Genomic DNA, 19728 nt, shown 5'->3' on the forward strand with positions numbered 1-19728 from the left:
CGTCAATGAATACTCTCGTGGCATTCATCTGTGGTCATGCAATTGCTTTAGCTATTACTTCTCTGCTACAGTAAACCACAGATTAAGCTGAAAAGGAGAAGGCATGTTTGGAGCCGTCGATATGTGAAAATGTGAAAGAATTGGGGAATAGTAATTAAAAGTACTATACAAATTGTTATACACTACTGAAATAGTGGACATCGAAAAAAAGAGAGAAATAATTCCGAAATACGACAATGAATTTTTTAATTAAAGCATTAAAAAATATTATAAACTTCTGTTACTGCAAAACATTACAAATACATCATGATAAAATAGAAAGTCTAATTATTGCTTAAAAGATACAATCAAATCAATTCCAAATTCCTCAAAAGAAATATCCATCAAAGTCATTTAAAACTTCGTAGTATTTCGACAAATCCCTTAACCTACCCAGGTTAACATGACAAAAGCAAACATCAACATTTGCTCCACCACCCTTGAAAACAAAGCAAATAAATCCCGACATTTTAGTTGGTCCAACCTTTAGATCCGTCAAAATGAAGAACGTCATCCTCAAATACTAAACAACACAATCAATAAAATTCTAGCTTCTGACTTCTTCCATCGTTACTTCTACTCTTTTCGTAGAATCTTCTTTAAAAACTCAAGACAAAACAAAAGAGAAAATGGAAATGAATTGCTTCTTCTCCTCCTTTCTCCCACTTGTCGATGACACACTTTAACATCGTCGTCACGACGCGACGTCTCCCCACAGTTTGTAAATATTGACGGAAATTCTAAAGAGAACAAAGATAGAAAAACGAGGTTCGTGAGCAAAAAGAGTTTCGTAGATGAAAAAGCACACACAGAAATCCTGCAAAGTGTACTGTTATATTTTCATTACACCGTCGCGTCGCATTGTCGTCTCAACAAACAGACGGAGCTGCACCTTCTGTGCGTTAGCTTTTTGGCGAACGATACAAGTTCATCTGCACTCAGAGTCCACGACGAAACAATTTCTAGGCGTTGGAGTCGCCATGTTAAAGCCGCCCCCGCAGAATTTCTTTTGACTTTGACTTATAGCTGGGAAAACAGGTTGAGTCAAAGATTTCGGTTTCGATTCTTTCGATATGTGTAATTTCTTCTTCTGTATGAAGTATTTCTTCTTCAAATCGTTCATCTCGATGCTCATCCTATCCATGCCTATCCTGTACTCGCCCATTTGAACTTCGTACATGCTCAACTCGGCTAGTAGACACTGAAAAAAGGGAATAGTGTAATAAATAGGACCAGATCGACGATAGGCGAAGAAATCTTGAATCTCGCTTTTCTGATATTTTATGATCGTTAATATAAAATGTAAATTCTAACCAGAAACAGTTTTGTAAAGAAATTTATTTTTATACCTTCACTTTCTTCCCCCTCTCGCGCAATGCTTTTTGAGTTTTATTGAGAGAAACCATGGCCTGAGGTCCAGGATGCTTCGACAGAATTTCACGTAGATTCATATACAGTTTCTCGGTGTCTTTTATTTTCTTCTCCTTCTCAATCATGTCAGCTGCCATTTTTATCACTCGCTTTTGCAGAATTTGTATCTTCTTCAAAAGTTCGTAGGTACTTGGATCGGAACCCTGTTAAAATTTAGTAGCTATTTCATTGGAAAGTAATATCTTTACCTGTGAGGTAAAGAGTGTCGACGATATAGATAGCGAAATCTTGATAATGTATTCTGTTATTTTCGGAACTACGTATCTTTTTAAAATCGTTTCTAATGATCCCTTCAAGAAAATTTTAAGCATTCCCACAATATTTCGTCATACATAAAAACTGTTGTATTTTAAGATAAGAACTTCTTGAATCTATATTTATGTAAAAATTGACGGAACGTTAAAAATTTTTGACTGTACGTGACAAGTGCAACAAAAGTAGATCGCACGTGGCAGATACAAGGAAAGTAGGTTACACGTGTTAAGTGATAGACAAAACTTTTTCAGATAACGAGATCTATATGGCTGTCATTCCATGACACTATCTAAAAGGTGTAGATATATACGATAGATACGATTCGGACTTTTGGGCGCGAAGATTACTTGTGGGAAAAATATGAAAAATAAATCAGTTCACGTTTTCGATAATGTTATATGTCAAAGATAAGCAAATGTTCGCACACTTTTAAACGATGATTTATAATATTAAAAATAATCGAGACATCAAACCTCAAGCTTCCTCCATCTGTGAATGTTCAACGGCGTTTGCACTTCCTCCTCTAATGCCATCACTTTCAATCTCTCTCTTGTCAAGTCGTGATTCAAATGGAACACTTCTTTACGTAGATCACTCATGTTCTGAATATTCTTTATCAGCAGAGTCTTCTCTGTCCTCAGCTGCTTCACTTCCAACTTCAACAGCCTAATATCCTCCAGCCTTTGATTATACTGAACCTCTCCTCGTTGAAGGGTTCCATGCAAAACCTTTATTCTGCTATATTGAAGACTCAGCTCGTCGTTTCTTCGGACCAGTTGCGTGCCCAACATGTCCCTCTCGTTCATTATATTGTCGATATCCTTCTTATGTCGTGCAATGTCTGATTCGGTGCGCTGGATCACCTGCCTCAAGCTCTTTTCCTCCTGCTTCATCGACTCGATCTCACGTTTCAGCTCCGACACCTCCTTGCGGCTGGATTGCAGCTCGACTCTCAACCCTTCTCTTTCCTTTTCTACTTTATTGCGTACTGCAAGGCAAATCGTAGCATGAAAACTCGCCGAAATTTTTGTCCTTTCGAAATTTTGTTAAATACTGCTCTCCTTAGCTAAAATCGTGCATTTAGCATTTTTGTTGCTATCTTTGCTTCTCTTTATTCAATTAAAAATATTCAGACATTATTTCAATGATAATCTATATAATACAACTTTGCTTGAAAGGTAAAAAATATGGAGATCTTCGAATATTGGAAAATGTAAATATATCATTCAATGTACGTGTAAAAGGTGAACAAGAAATCGTGAATAGAATACTTTGTTATTTATCAAAAAACTTTCTGATCAGGGAAAGTCCACTTTAACAGCTTATCCACCTTCCCCAACACAGTTTAACAATTAAAACTTATCCACAGACCCGTATTCACTAGATCCCTTTTCCTGCCTGCAACAAGCAAACCAACTTCCCTAACTTTAGCCAAACATTGGCCCGATACCAAAGAACGAGGCCAACTGTACAACAGAAAACCGCCAAAACTCAATTAACACATTATCACAGGTTAAGTGTTGTTGAAACGCGTATCAAACGGTTGTCAAAAGCGAAGAAGGCGGCTTACTGAACTCCTCTTTGATCAGTTGGCTCTCCTTGGTGACGATGTCCTCTTTCAGCTGCTCGATTTGGTGGCTTAACACCTTCAGTTTGTTCTTCAACTCCTGTATCTCGTCGTGCGCCTCTGTCAGGCTTTTGCCACATGCGTTTCTCTCAGCCCGAACAGTCTCGAACATATTCTGCTGCTGACGGTACTTAGCCTCGGCTTCAGCTAGCCGCTTCTTGTAGTTCGAGATCTCGACTTGCTTCAGTTTCACCTCGCTTATGTATTCCTCCACCTATTAACGCGACCAAGTTACACGACTCGATTAGTGACGTATGCAAATCGACGTGTTCGTTTCTATACGCTGGTGGTGGAGACGTTGCATGAACATGAGCAAGTTTTAACATTTACGTTGGCAACCAAGTTCAAATTATTATTAAAATTTAATAAATTCTATATTGTTATACGGTTATACTGCACAACGTCTTATTATATTCAGTTAAATTAGAAAATTTATTTTAATATTAGTATAGAATTTTATTGTATAGATTCTATCAAAAATTGTTTTGCAAGTTTAGTCGAAGTTAAAAATAATAAGTTAAGAAAAATTGTATACATATAGGAAACTTAATAAAATTCAAAATCTATGTAAAATTGTAGTGTGTTGAACATAGATCCCACCAAAAATGATAATTTTAATTTACCATACAAATGAAGTTTAATAAGTTTTATATTATACTAACAATTGTATATTACAATTAAATTGGAAGCTTTTAATATTTGAAACTTTTGCATACATTTCAACGTAGAATACCCAAAGGATTAAATTAAATTACATTAAATTAAATAATAATAAATAAATATAATAATAATAAATTAAATTGAATTAATTAAAGAAATTGTTGAAAGAAATATAAAATCAGATTCTCGATTACTCGGTTGACCTATGAATATTAAATACTATCTCTACGTTAAGCAATTCATATAATGTCACAAACTTTGTAACTTGATATTGTTGCAAGGAAATACTACCACTTCTAGTAACGAGATGTTCCTGAAAACTAAAATTTACGAAAATGAGTCATCTAAAAGGACATAACCGTTTCAGTAGTTGACGATGAGTGTAACGAAAACCTTGTGTGTCTTGTTACACCAGAATAGTTAGTAGTTATATAATTCACACCTTAGTCGAGTAGCACTGTGTATGAATAATGGATACTCCGAAGGGCGCGTAGAAAGTTTGTTTGACAAGCGTTTTAGTAGCTGAGTGTCAAGTACGAAACGTTAGAATTTAGAACAACAGAATTTAGAACGGTGTTACGGAGTGGAAATTCAACGATTAGCGCGAGAAATAACGCATTTGTTCACTGCAAATAAAAGAAAAATTTCCAACTATACTTTCACTAAATTTTTCCACGAGTATAAATACCTTTTATAGAGAAAAACAATTGATTCACTGGAAATATTTCGTAACGTTACGTACGTGCTATAAAAGACTAAAATTTTTTGGAAATTTAACATACGTTTCATCCGTAGATATTCGCACAAAGCTATTGAAAAGGATACTAGAAGAGGATCATAGTACTATTAGGTGTAATCGCTATTTGTAAAGCGTTTGGATCAAATTCTACCCTTGCGTACAGTGTAGATCCTATCTTTGGTAGTAGTTACTAATCTGGTATTAATTACAATTTCATGTACAATCATGAAATGAGCAGGTTATATACATCGGATTGTACTGGCCATATACGCCTATCTATATGATGCGGTTACACACGATGCGTTCAACCACTGTTAAGACGCTATTTCCTCGAATACAGTAAATTCAATTTATTACATATCTGCTTATCAATATATACTCATCACACGTGTACGTTTGTACGAGTTGTATCAGTAAATCTAATGAAATATTATTTAGAGAGTTTATGACAATAGTTAGTTAATGATTGACGTAGATCAAAAATACAACTAAATAATGCATCATATTCTGTAATGAAATTTCTGGTATATAGCCAGTACATTAAAAAGAAAAAATTCTATATAGTGAATTTAAAAAATATCAAGGTTTACGTACATATGTATATATACATATACCCACTATATTAAACAATAAAGGTGACAAATATCGTAACGAATTATTTTACATTACCTAGTTTTATAACTACAGGTAGAAAATCTCCACAAGTCTACCTTTACTCAACCAATATTCAATCTTTGCTATATCAATAAAAGTTGTAAAGTGATGCAAAGGTTGCAAATTGATCAATTTCCTCGAAAGGGGGAACGTTCGGAAAACACAGTTACTTTGCTGTACCAAATCTTCGTGATGAATTGCCAAATCATACAGGATTACACCAAAAAAGCCCATTAATAAGAAGATTATAAACAATTTACCGGAGTCACCCCTGGAATGATGGCCTTGTCTGGTCGCAAATCTTTCGGACGGATCTCACGACTAATCCTGAGCAAACCTAAAATGAACGACCGACCTATGTCTACCTTTACCTCCCGCTGGCCGGCAAACCGTATATCCGTCAGTGCAATTCGCTTGATGTCTGTGCACACAGCAACCGTACCCGCTTGCCGATCGCTCGGCTGCACGTCTACCATACAACTTGGCTGACAGCTCACGCTATATCAACACCTATTATTAGATAGATGTTTAACAGCATGTCTACCTCTACTACTTCCATTATACCCGATTACGCAGTACACCTGAATAATTCCGCTTATCCTATCGCATACGCGCCATTTTCGATTTGCATGAGCAGCGGGAAGCTTGATCGATCGCGATCGCGTGTGATAAATGAACTTTATCGAATTCCTGAGGGTTTTTGATAGGAAAGAAGATTTATCGGTCAGACGGTAACATTAGAAATAGCAAATCCACCACGACATCTAATAACGAGTTCCAAATTTTTGTTTCCGCCAATTGCTAAATATATGCAAGTTTCTTTAACGGTAAAATTAATTTTAATTTCTATTACGTGGTTATATATATATCGTACATATCGCGTCGAAACAGCAACTGGAGATATTAATCTGATGCTAGAGGTGGGACTTTTTTAAACGAATTAGCCAAATCGAGAACGAAATTTTATAGTTACATACACGTCGTAGATGTGGATAAATATAAATACAAGATATTAGTAGCATATTAGTAGAAAAAACGCTCAAGCGACCACATTGAAGAAAGACTCAAATCTCTCGCTTATTAAAGTTATTGCTCTATTAATTTTGAAAAACGATGCAATAAAAATGTCAAATTATCATCTGGAATGTTAAATTTTACTACTTCCGTAGTCTCTATATATTACTCGTAGAATTTAGAATTTTGCTTGGATAACCGTGAATAATGTACAGTTATACATATGTGGCCCTACATTGTTCACTACAGCACTATTCTCCTTGCCCGAACAAATATGGTATCATTTCACTTGTCTGACCACGGATCCACGACCCATTCCACTTCGCTCAAGCGTGAGTCACTCTCAGTTTATCTAACCTAGTCTGGTGTCTTATACTATTCGCTCAGTTGCATACGATCAAATTCTCCACTTTTCGTTCCTCTTACTAGTTATGCCATGTCTTACTTAGAGTTACGTCATATCTTGTTCGCATTCTATTTCTTTTTTCGTTAATTATCCGTAATTCTTCATCTACCTCTTTACTTATCTACTCTTATTCAATTTCTTCGTTCCTGTCTGATAAATTATTGGTTTACTTTACTTATTGTTAACGGTATATATCGATTTACGTATATTAATTTATACGTATATTACTTAATTGTTCGTTTCGATATTCGTTTCAGTAGAATACATTTTTTCAGGAACTTGTATGAAATTAAACAATATCAAACGCAAATGAATATTATATTTTTATGAGAATCTTACGAGTTCCTATTTTCCTATTTTACCTTTCTATCGCAATTACTAAAGCTCACCTGTTGTGCCAAATTCTGAGCGGTCAAGCTATGCTTATCCCTTTCTTTCTCCACTGCGCTCAAGAGCGAGTGAACGTCCATAATATCCCGTAATGAAGTGTCAAGCTCGTGTTCGATTTTCCTCCTACTGTACTCGCACACCGTCAGCTCGTGTTGCATTCTCCTAATATAGTCGCCTAAATTCTCCTTGGTACGAGCCAAGACATTTTTCTCGCGTATATGAACCTCCAATTCTTGCTGCTTGTCAACTAGCTGTTTTTGGCATATTATCTTCTGATGCTCTGCGTTCTTTGATTTCACCGATGTGTGCTTCAGCTGTTGTTCCAGGGTTGATCTCTCTATCTCAATCTTCTGCCATCGCTTCGTTATCGATTCTTTCTGAGCCTTGTGCTTCGAGACTTCTTCCCTCATCCTGCGACCCATCCCAAAAATTATAGATGAAATTTAAGTGTAACGTTGGTAGCAAGATACTAATTCGTAAACTGCGGATTTTTATGCATTTATAGGAAATTCGAAACTGCGAAATTGCGCAGAGTATGCATAATATAAAAAAATATAGGAATTATCGTAATATTCAGTGAATGAAGTATATTTTTACTTAGCTTCCATTTATTTAATTAACTTAATAAAAATACGATATTGTATGAAAAACTGTAATCCTCTATTTTCAAAAGGAAACATGGTCAGTCATAAAAGTTCAAATACAGTTATCTAACTTTGTTTATCTGACTTACCAAAAAAACTAAAACAGCGACTTAGTCACAAAATTATTTGTTCGATACAAATATTACAAAAAGTACAGAAAGCACTGGTACATATTCTTATTCTTTTTATGAAGCAGTTTTTTATCAGGTTCTATGTTTGTGTATTTCGTTTTCATAGTATCATATTTGTATAATCATACGATTGTACTATTTGATGATACGAATATACTTGGACTCAATTAATTATTATGTAAATGTTATAGTAAATATAATGCCAATACTTTTTGCAGCCGCCGTGTTTTTACGCGAAAGTACGAAAATGAAAACACTTTGCTCACAAAAATCCTAGAATAGAGTTACATCAGAAATTACAAGACATTCAGTTTTTTCGTGAAACTGGCGATTCATTAGGAAATTATTTAAGAGTTTATATTCGATTTACGTTAGGTTACTTAATTGTTAAGTACTTTAGTTAAACGATATGCATTTACCTGATATATGCGTCAACTACGACCAACGTTAAATGGCAAGTAGAAGGTAACTATACAATAACGAACGGTGTTAAATAATAGCAGATGTACGCATTACAGATTGATGCTTCTACATGCTGGCTACCTCTAAATAAATGAAGTAATTCAACGTAGTATTATGCGCTCGAACGATCATAAATTTCACATGACCATGTCTATACTGTTTTAATGTAGGAACAAATGTATAATTATTTATTAGTGCATCGATGCCGCAGAAATTGCAAAACACTCGTTTAACAAATGTAAAAAATAGCTGTAATATCTATAATTCTCGGTAAATTGTCGCATTACAATAGAATTAAACTGTCTGGTACTTAATAGAGCGTATTATACGACTGAACAAAATTATCAATTAAATGTTACTGTGAAATATCATTATCTGTTTCATTTTATAAAATTCTGTGAGTATGACTACATATATCGTTTAGCTTCCTGTTATTCAAAAATATAATTACAATATAGGCCAAAATATAACGCAAACAAACGAGTTCAGGAACGCTATTTATTCAATTATTATACTTCTCCATCCTAAAACATCATTTATGTACCTGTTTATGCTCTGCTTCCAATCTTTCAATTGCTTGTCCTTCTCCAACATTTCCTTGTCCAAATTTTCTATTTGGTTATTCGCATTCTCGAGATCCGATTCGAGGTTCAACTTCTTTACCGACAACTTGTTTATTTCCCTTTGCATTTTTTCGCCGGATGTTCTTTGCTCCTTCAGCAAACTCTCCAACTTTATTACGTTAGCAGCTGCTGCTTTTATCGATTCGTTTGCCGTCTAGCAAAGTATACAAAGCTGTTAATCGCAAGAATAAACATCGATAAGAACAAAAAATTTCGTATGAAATTGAATAGGTGAAGACGCGACGAAACTTCGAGTATTGAAAGTGGAAAATGAGCTTGAAGTCAGAGCGCAAAAGAATAAATTGTGACAATTGCAGATTTCAAATAAAACATTAAATGGAACGTCAGCGATATATGATAAGTCACTGCTAAATTATTTAGGTTAGCTATGTGTTATTATGGTGCTAATTTAATTTAATCTTTCACGCGAGTTCATCTCCTCAATTCAATTCTCAGGTGGTAAAACTAAATGTTTGTCCTACTTTATTTAACATCTGTCACTATGATATTTACAATGTGAAGTATATAAATGAGATAAATTTACATAACAATTTAATTTAACGTATGATTATTATTTGAAATCAGAGTCTGAAAATTTGAAGATACAAGAACTTATTCTATACAATATTTTTAAATCCTATTTAGAGAAGAGAAAAAATTCTCATAGTACAGCTGGTCAAAGTTATGAGCAAGCATTTCCCTATTTATATTATCAATGTTCACTTTCTATTCATATTTAGTTGTAAGCAAGGTTTTGTATGGATATGTATCTTATTATATACAATAACTTATTGTATACAATATTTTGAAATCCTATGTCACAGAAACAAATAATAAATAATGATAGAGAATAATAACATAACATTAACATAACAAGGATTTGTATGGATATGCATCTTATTATATACAATATTTTTAAATCCTGCGTCATAGAAAAAAGTAGTAAATAATGATAGTGGAGAGAAAAATTAGCATAACTTCTTATAATATAGTTGGTCAAAGTTATGAATAAACGTTTCCCTATTTATATTATCAATATTCATTTTTTATTCATATTTAGTTGTAAGGAAAGATTTATATGGATGTATCTTCGGCTGTGACAAGAAATGAGACCAACTTACGCAATAAACTACTCTTTAAATTTCTTCTACCAACTATAAAAAAAGCAAAAGTTGACGAACAGCAAATGCAAACCAAATCACTGATCAAATCCATAACTTAAATTTAATCATACTCTTTCAAAGTAGACGAAATCGCAGCTGCCTATAAATTATTCTACCGGTTTCACGAGACTATCACCATCGTGTATCTCCACAGAACTACCCAACAAGATTCCCGGCGGAAGTTTTCGATTTGCAGATCAAAGTCACGTCTTACAACCGCTCGGTAATCACCTCGTCGAGATAAGCTTTGTTCTTGAAAGCAAAATTCCATCGAGTGCTTGGAACTTGCTGCTACGACCAAGCTTCACCGTTTCGTTTCGTTTCGTTTCTACTGTAGTCCGCTAGAAACTTGTTGAACTTTCGCGTGCATTTGCTTGGTAAGAAGCATTAACGGGGAAGGAAAAGACGATTCGTTTGATTTTTCGGTCGAGAAAGAAGCTTGAAAGAAGTTCACAAACTTTTTAAGCGCGAATCTTGCGACTTTCTCGCCGGCGCAAATCGAGAGATTTTAGACGATCGACGTTAAAGTCGATGTTTAAACTGGCGGATTGAAAATTGTTACGTGCATCGGTATTCAGCTTGATAAGCAAATTCACATTTTTATGAACATAAACTTAACAGCTGAAACTTAAGTAGAAAATTGTTTTATATCTTAAATATTGTAAAAATATTCTAAATATTGCAACAGGAGTAACAAAATTTCAGATGTTATTCTCGAGGGTAAAATGAGATGAAAATTAAGAATCAAAAGATTACGTTTTAGGTTTTGTTTTTCAATTATTAACAATTAAAAATTAGTCGAAATGTATAATAATATTATACTTTGGACATTTTATATATTTTTGCATACTATGAGCTTTATATGCATTTCCCTTTTATCTACTACATACTGCAATCGGTATTATACTTTGAATACTAATATGTTTTTCTATATTATGAACTTTCTATGCATTTTTACATCTTTTCAATTTTCCTCCAATGCATAAAAATTCGCAGTTTGCCCATAACATACGCCAAAATTACAGCGTTTAAAGATCCATCACCTCGAGATCGCTCGTCTTTATCGCAAGTCCTTCTTGCAACTGCAAGGCCTCTTCCTCTGCTCTCTGTCTGCCTCGTCGCTCTCTTGAGATTTCGTTCAGTTGTATATCCAGATTTTCTTGCATCTCGGCTATTTGATGGCCGGCAGAGCTACTTCTATCCTCCAGCTCCTCTATGTACAAAGCCATGTTCTTCAGTCGCTGCTTTAATGTGTTTATCTCGCTCACCAACTTCTCCTTTTCTTGTGCGAGACTCTCTTTTTGTTTCGCGATGCTCGTGCTGCAACCATTGAATCGAGGAACACTGTTAAATTTCTTTATTATTGCTTAATATAAAGAATACAAAACGTATATTAAAATAGGAGTCTTCGTAGCTAATGTTTTTGACGATAAAAGAAAGCTCATTATGTATAGAACGAATACACTAACAGTTTTAGTTGCTGTTTAGCAAATTTCAAACTCTGAAACATATAATATTTGTAAAACAAGTGTAAAACAATTAAGAAAGCTATCGACGGAATTTAATTGAGATTTTCATGAAAATGTCTTCTCATGTTAAAAACTTGAGTGGTTCATTTGCGACCACATTTATGACGTTTATGCATTGCCGTTATTCTCTTGTGGTCGCGCCGTCGGTGATTGGTCAGAATACAGAGAACTTGAGAGACCTGATATACGAGCTAAAGCTCAAGAGACACTGTAGAGACGATGTTACTGGTAAGAGACGTGTTCTCTGGACTCGTGGGACACGTTGAAAATTTTAAATTCATGCGATTCAATATGATAAGGTAATCAGGATATGAAGTTTTTACCAGCTTAACGATCTCCGACAATGGTATAGCTTATCGTTAGCAATAAATTTTAAAAACTGGCTACTTCGTGCTAACTACTTACTTGCTAACGTCTTCATTATTGATGATGCCGCGATATCCCAGTTGTCGCATATCCTTAAAGTTATCGTTAAAACCTTTCTTTTAATAGAACCAGAAAAGGCAAACAATAAAATAAGAAAATAACAAATGAACATATTTGCGGTTCTTTGGATTTTCTTGGTATTTAGAAACCGTATTAGTATCTTATTAGGATCTTATTAGTATTCACGTTGTACTCTGTTCTGATATTTCACCAACGTTCCAGTTCGCTTCTTCAGGGCAGACCTCAAAATTAAATGTCGGAACAAAGCGCAACGTAGATACTAACATGAGCAGAATCGAAACCCGAAGAACTACAAACATGTCATCTAATTCATCGCGAGAGTTTAAAATCCAAAAAGCGAAATAAACAGTGATACAAGAATATATTACTATATTAATAGCAATATACAGGGTGGTTGGTAACTGGTGATACAAGCGGAAAGGGGGTGATTCTACGCGAAAAAAGAAGTCGAAAACATAGTATAAACATTTTTTTTAAATTTCTGTTTTAAATTTTTCCATTGAGACAACGATCTACAGTGAGATCCGTTATAACGTACCGCACGCGTACCGAGCGAAAATTTAAAGTCGATTTTCTCGAAAACAAAGCCTCAAACGAAAAATTTTTATTCTATATTTTCGACTTTCTTTTTCGCGTAGAATCGCCCCCTTTCCGTTTGTACCACCAGTTATCAACCACCCTGTATATATAAAAATAATATAATTACTAATAATGGTATATTTTGTTATGTATACATAATTATGTATACATGTATAACAAAAAAGTTAAAAATACAAAGCGACGAAAAAGAGAAATGTAAGAAGATACAAATATCGAGGACAACACATAACAAATATAAAGGAAACGGGAGAGTACAGAGACAGGTACGAGAGAAATTCAGGTTGCTCCTAGCTATTAAGCAACTACAAAGCTGTCGCGAGACCAGTGATATCGATCCAATGCGTTATCTCTTTGTAAGACAGTTGACCAGAAGTTAAAGACAGCCCTCACCTAATCCTTTGTCGAAATACGAACCAGAGAAACGAAACACAACATATTTACGAACTACTGTGCTACGAACTATGGTCCCGTTGGAGCGGAATTGCATTGTAGCCATGTTGACTGAACGGAGACGATCCACTATCGAACACGGTGGTATCTTCCTCGGGGATTAGACTCTGGACATCCGTGTGGCTTCGATGTGATCACAATGTATGTACATACAGCGGATCGATGTCTTGATGACAATATCGTTTACTATAAACATGTGAAATTTGCCAGGTAAACTGACGCGATTTAAACAAAGGTTGTCATTGATTGATCGTCATTGATTGATTATCATTGATTTAAAAGAAGATGATCGTTGGTTGCTCGTAACATAATTTTTCTTCTTTTGTTTTTTTTTATTTCGATAAATTAACGTTAAATATTAATTGCAAATTGGAGAACTGAATAGCTCAACTATGAAAGTTAATAAATTATTGATATGGTATACGCTTCGAACAAATTCACTGATTAACGTTAGCTTTTCTATGCTAGAAAATTATCAGAAAGCGTGAATAACGGGAAGATACTATTACTTGGAAAATCTAGAACGACTGAAAAATAAAAATAAATGGAAAATTCGCTATCCATTAAACATGGTATATGATATATACCATATTTTCTATTTTGAAAAGTATAGCTAACACGATTATATCGAGAAAATTTGATGATTCTAGCGCTTCATGCATAAATTACATCCTTTAAATATTCAAAGGTAATAAGCAGGAACCGTACTACATATTCCCTAAGGTTGATAGGATTTTGTTTGCACCGTCGGCAAACATGCATGCTCACGTCCGGGGGAACATCGATTCGTCAATAACGCTGAATCGAATTAATCTGAAACGATGATGGAAATTAAATCCTCGGGCTATTCAGAAATTCCGCCATGAGTTTCACTACCATCACGCAGAACTGTGGCTGCCAAGGATTTCTAGACCAACCGGAGACTTTAATCCCCTTTTCGACGATCAAGTCATTCTTACGCTAGTCTTTTCTACTCGAGAAAATCCTCGACGTCTTTCTGGCTTGCGATTATACTTTTCAGACACGTAGGGTCAATGAATTAAAAGGCGGGATATACGGGATGGCACACAAATCCAGAGCCATGATATTTGGATGTTTCTAACAAATGTTCGTCGATATCGAGTGAAGAATTTGCTAATGTAAAAGGGATTTTGATATCAACTTGCGGAGCATGTGTCTTATGAGGGATTTTAAAGGATCCTTCCGAGGATTCTCTTCATTAAACTGCGGATTTTTATACGTTTATGAAAAATTAAACGATTAATTATGTTTAAACTGCACATACACAATACACAGAAATACACTAAATATCTAAATCATACTTGATATGTAAAATATATCGCTGCATAGGTCCAACTTTTTAAATTGTTTTCATATTTTTGTGGAAATGATCGATTGCGTGAGTTTGCATAAATATTCACAGTCTAATGTTCGTTAATATATATATAAACTATATATATATATATATATGGAAGATTGAAAAATGAGAGGGCAAATCCTATTGGCTTTGAAAAAAAGTCGAAAAATTCAAGAAGAGAGAATATTTAAGAAGCTATTAATTTGTACAAATAAATTACAAATTACAAGACACAATTTCGTGTATCGATAAAAATAACCGATATATATAAAGGAATCCGAAATAAACGAAACACCACGTAGATATAGTAGTAGCTAGTAACGTAGTAGAAGCTATAAAATATTAAGAAGGAACTTACTCTTCAGTAGCGGCTAGCTGTCTATTCTTCTGCGCAATTTCCTGACTCAATTGCTGTACGTTCACTCTCAAATTTTCAATCGTGTCTTGTGCATTTTGCTCGCGCGTGTGAGCGGCATCCGCTCGCTTTATCGCGTTCAATACGTCTTGCTTCAGCTTCTCGATCTCTTTTTCATTCGTAGAAATCGTATGCGTTAACTCGTACACTTTGTGATCGCTTGTAAACAATTCTTCCTGTGTTGCAGAGTGTATTCCGATTAGATTTAAAGTAACTATAGTTTCATTTTATAATAAAACTGATATAACTAATATTAAATTGTTCTATATAATTTACTAAAATTTCGATAAAATTGTTATTACATAGAGAGCTAAGTGACCTAAATACACCTTGTAACTCTGAGACTTTGGAATCGGTTTTTACTTAAGCTTTTGCAGCTACAGCTTAACTAGTCACGAATAACATACATATCGATTATACCCTTAACATATTACATCTCTCCGTCAAGTCTTTTTCTGTTCTGTAGGCTTTGTACAGAGACTCGTAAAGTTTAGTGTATTCTGCCATGAAAGGAGCCAGTGCCTCATTGGATTTCATCTCTTGCAATATCTAAAGAATAAAGTAGCTAATATAATTTTGATTTTAATTTCTAATTCGTTTTTAATATTAATCTATTTACAAATTCAATTATTCCACGATTAAATTTCTCGAATTACTTTCAAATACTGCACAATTTGTTTTTTCTTAGTATCAACTCATAAATTTCACATACTCCGTAACTCAAAATCCTCAACAAGCGGTTGCTATTTTCCTAAGGCAGACAACTGTACCCCCCCCCCCCCAATAATTTGAATAGATCCTCAAGAAGCAACTCAAAATCAATAAAATTTAAATGACTGTTTAGAAACGCGCTACAAATTCAGTCACTTAATATTCATATTAATAAACATTTGCACTTTTGAGTACGAAATCTGAAACTTATATAATAAATTCTTTATTGCTCGCAAATTCGATTCTTAAAGGATTTACTAAACTCCTAATAATTCATTTAATAATTTAAATTTCATGTAATAAAGGATTTGCCAACTTCTGTCAAATTTATGTTTCCTTAATATCAACTCATAAATTTCCATATTCCATATTCCATGATAAAAAAAAAAAACAAAAGGCAACACGAATTCAATTAAAATTTAATCACTTTCCAGAGAAGTGCAATAAATTTGATCACGCAATATTCGTAGCAATAAACACTCGCATCTTTCAATAGGAAACCTTTGAATATGTACCTTATTAACTTATTATTATTACTGCGATTCTTAAAGGGTTTATTAATTTCCTAATAATTCATCAGGCGCATCTTACTTTCCATAAGTGTTAGAGAATTTGCTAATTTCCTGTGACTCTTAAAAAATTTACTAATTTCCTGATAATTCATCAGATGCATCCTATATTCTATAAATGTCAAAGGATTTGCTAATTTCCTTTGATTCCCCAAGAATTTACTAATTTTGTAATAATTCGCTAGGTGCACTGCACCTTTCCATAAACGTTTTAACGTATACCTTTTTTTAATGTCTATATACAAATCTCGATATGTTCCTCAATTTACTTTCGCTCATCAACCATAGCAATTAAAGCTGATCTCCTGCGAAAAACCATGCCTTACGTACTCGACGTATCATTCCTCTTAATTAAAGACTGTTCGAGGCGAACAAAAACTCTCACCTTCGAGTAATCCTTCTCGAGGTCGCAAAACGTGCTGCTGGCCGAGCTGCCCTCTGACGCGGGTTCGCTGCTCTCGCTCCCCTCATCCTGAAACGCGTTATTCCACGCTAACAGGATATCCGTCGCGTCCTCCGTGACTTTTTCACGATCATCGTCACCTAGCCGCGCCACTGACCTCACGATATTAATCACCGCCACGAACCCGATAAGGATCCACGTTAATTTACCACCATGCTATTTTTTTCTCATTATTGTCTTGTTATTATCGAGTTTACGAGAGCTCTAATCAACCATTGATAGTCGAAGCACAAGTTTTCATCTAATTCGAGGTTTCAACGAAGTCAGTTTCAGAGATTCTGTGAGTTTGTGTAGCCTCGTTATTAGCGATTGATCCTACGCCTGAGACCTTGCGTTTATCAAGCTTTATTCGAGACATTATCGCACAGAGTTTTGATTCATGTTGGATTATCTCGATGTTGTTTGCATATGAGGATGTTATAAAAATGGAGTTTTAATTCAGAGTAGTAAAATTGTATAATAATTCCGAGATTAAAGACATTTATTGCAAATTTCACCGATTTTTTCTCTCTTTTTTTTAACCCTTTACACTCCTATGTCGAGTGTGACTCGACATCGGTTTTTATCTCAGGAACTTCTTTGTCGACTCCCACTCGACATTCTTTCAGTCCCACCTTTTTTTTGTGAAACATGCGAAAGAAAACCAGGATTGCATCCTGGAAATTGTTTCAAGATATATCATACACTCAAAAATTACAAAATACAACAATAGTGTGAATAAAATTGGTATTTAAGTGAATTTTGTTTCTTACTTTATTTATTTAAATTATCTTATTTTTTAGTTAAAGTAAATTTCAAATAAAACACTTAAAAGCGTTGAGAGCTGCTGGTAACGAAATTGAAATAAAATTCGGAGTGCGAAGGGTTAGGAATCACCTAAATTTTATTCGTTATAGAATTTTTTTTAAATATTTTAGATAAAATTATTTAGAACAGTGAACAATTAAAAATTGCATTAAACATTTAATCGAAATATTATTTATGTCATTAAGAAGGCAAATCTTGTCTACAATCAATCACGAAAGTCGTCGTACACTTTATCGAAATACCTTTCGTTTAAATCTTTCATTTAAGAAAAATTTTCGATTTAGATTTAGGATTTAGATTCAACTTAAGATTTAAGAAAGATGTTACAACATTGTATAATAACATATTTCTTAACAAGGTGATAATAAAATAACTTCTGAATAAAATTGTCCGTTTTGCAGGATATACAGTAACTTTTGTAACAGACTATAACTTTACTTCTTTTCCGAATATACTATATCTAAGCATTCTAGCTATAAATTGGACAATTTATTAAATAGTGTAATCCTTTTCGTTTGAAAAATATTTTTCTGACCTAAGTGAGTCAAAATAATATTATTTATACGATTATAGAAGATTAAAAAAATACTCGATTAATAACTATATCCTACCAATGATTTTTAGAATTCGCGCAATGGTCTCAGACGAATCATCGTCTCCGAATTATTTTGAAGAAATTAAGAAGAAATCTAGGATTCTAATACAGAATTAAATTAAAAAAACAGTACGTATAGTTAGTAAAATATTTATAATTCTTTCGTTTAAAGAATGTCTTACCGCAGATAGTCGCGCGGTTAGGTTATCGATATTTGAATGAGTTCAATTTTAATAACAACATCGGCTTGTTTAGCTGGTCCATTGCTTTTTCCTGGCTTATCGTCGTCCATCATACTTATTAGGTTGTTAAAAAAGTTATTACGCTATCAAATTACATCTAAAAATTGCAACATGCAATTTAATAAACCGTATGTATAAAAGCGAGCAGGAAAAAGAACTTTGTAAAAATTCGGGCGCAGGCTGTTTAAACATTATTCTATGATCACTTGATCGTGCTCGATTTATAATGACCGAAATGAATGTAGACGAATATACATACACAAAATGAGGTACATAAACTGTGACAAACATTTTCTCCAAAATCGTTGCATATATGTTTTTAGCTTCGATTAAACAGGACAAGGGACTGATCGTTTTAAACGTAATATATCCTGAAAGCGATTCTTCGAGGGGATGAAATTTTCCAACTTCTCGATATTCTAAATAGAATATTCTTGAAAATTTGATATTTAATGTTTTGTTATTTGGATAACTTTTGTCGATTTTTTTATTCCGTATAGTTGAAGAATTATGACGGCAAATGTTGCGTGATTTTGAGAAATAGTGGAATGAAAATTCGAACGTTTCAAGTATACCTTACTAAATATACTAGCAAACGTATTATAATATATCAGATGTATTTAAAAATGATCGTTTTAAACATTTTATATTAAAAGGATATGCTTACGTCTAAGCCAGCGTTCATCTCCATGTCCATCATGATGATAGTAGAAAATATTCCGACTCTTGTTTTAAGCGAGATTTATCCTCCTCACAGAAGGTATTGCACCAAAGTTTAACCAAAATGAATTAAAATCAAATTTAAAATGTATTATTATAAAATGCATGAAATGTAAACTATGTACACGAGGATTGTCTTTTGCTATTAAAAATCGCAAGTATGCTTAAGATGAAAGACGATGATATAAGAAGACAAGGAAAGTTAAGTATACAGGGTATCCTGTATCTGCTAAATCAGGATCACGATTGAACGAAGATTTATGTATACTACTACTGCACAAATTCCACTGTGTAGTGAACAATGCAAGATGAAAGAATGTCCTATCCAAGGAGTCCAGTATCATAATTTCCTTTGTTGACTAGTATCCATGGTAGCCTTTGGTAGCCTCTAATTCCTTTACAGATACGGCGATAAATCAATATCCAGGTTGTTGCTACGTACAATGTATAATATGATAAAAAAAGGGAATACGTGTGCACAATGAAGGTACAAGTCCATGAATAACCCTTTGAGTGTTCGACTGACAGAATTCTACTTAAATGAGACTGTCGATGATCTTAATAAAAATATGATTGCTATCATTT

At 34.0% G+C, this 19728-nt stretch overlaps 1 protein-coding gene across 1 annotated transcript; it reads right to left on the minus strand.

Annotated features, from left to right (window-relative positions):
• Positions 1 to 913: 913 nt before the first annotated feature.
• On the minus strand, positions 914 to 19120 carry LOC117238765 (cilia- and flagella-associated protein 58-like). Its single transcript, XM_033503937.1, has 10 exons — positions 19091 to 19120; positions 15457 to 15585; positions 14980 to 15212; positions 11282 to 11558; positions 8997 to 9229; positions 7215 to 7626; positions 3296 to 3566; positions 2199 to 2713; positions 1389 to 1613; positions 914 to 1240 (listed from the first exon to the last, which is right to left on the minus strand). Exons 1-10 carry the CDS (start codon positions 19118 to 19120, stop codon positions 968 to 970), a joined length of 2598 nt encoding a protein of 865 aa, XP_033359828.1. The 3' UTR covers positions 914 to 967.
• Positions 19121 to 19728: the final 608 nt, after the last annotated feature.

The sequence above is a fragment of the Bombus vosnesenskii genome, unplaced genomic scaffold (assembly GCF_011952255.1).
Source record: "Bombus vosnesenskii isolate JDL3184/JDL3185 unplaced genomic scaffold, Bvos_JDL3184-5_v1.1 scf7180000013605, whole genome shotgun sequence".
In the NCBI taxonomy this organism is placed as follows: domain Eukaryota; kingdom Metazoa; phylum Arthropoda; class Insecta; order Hymenoptera; family Apidae; genus Bombus; species Bombus vosnesenskii.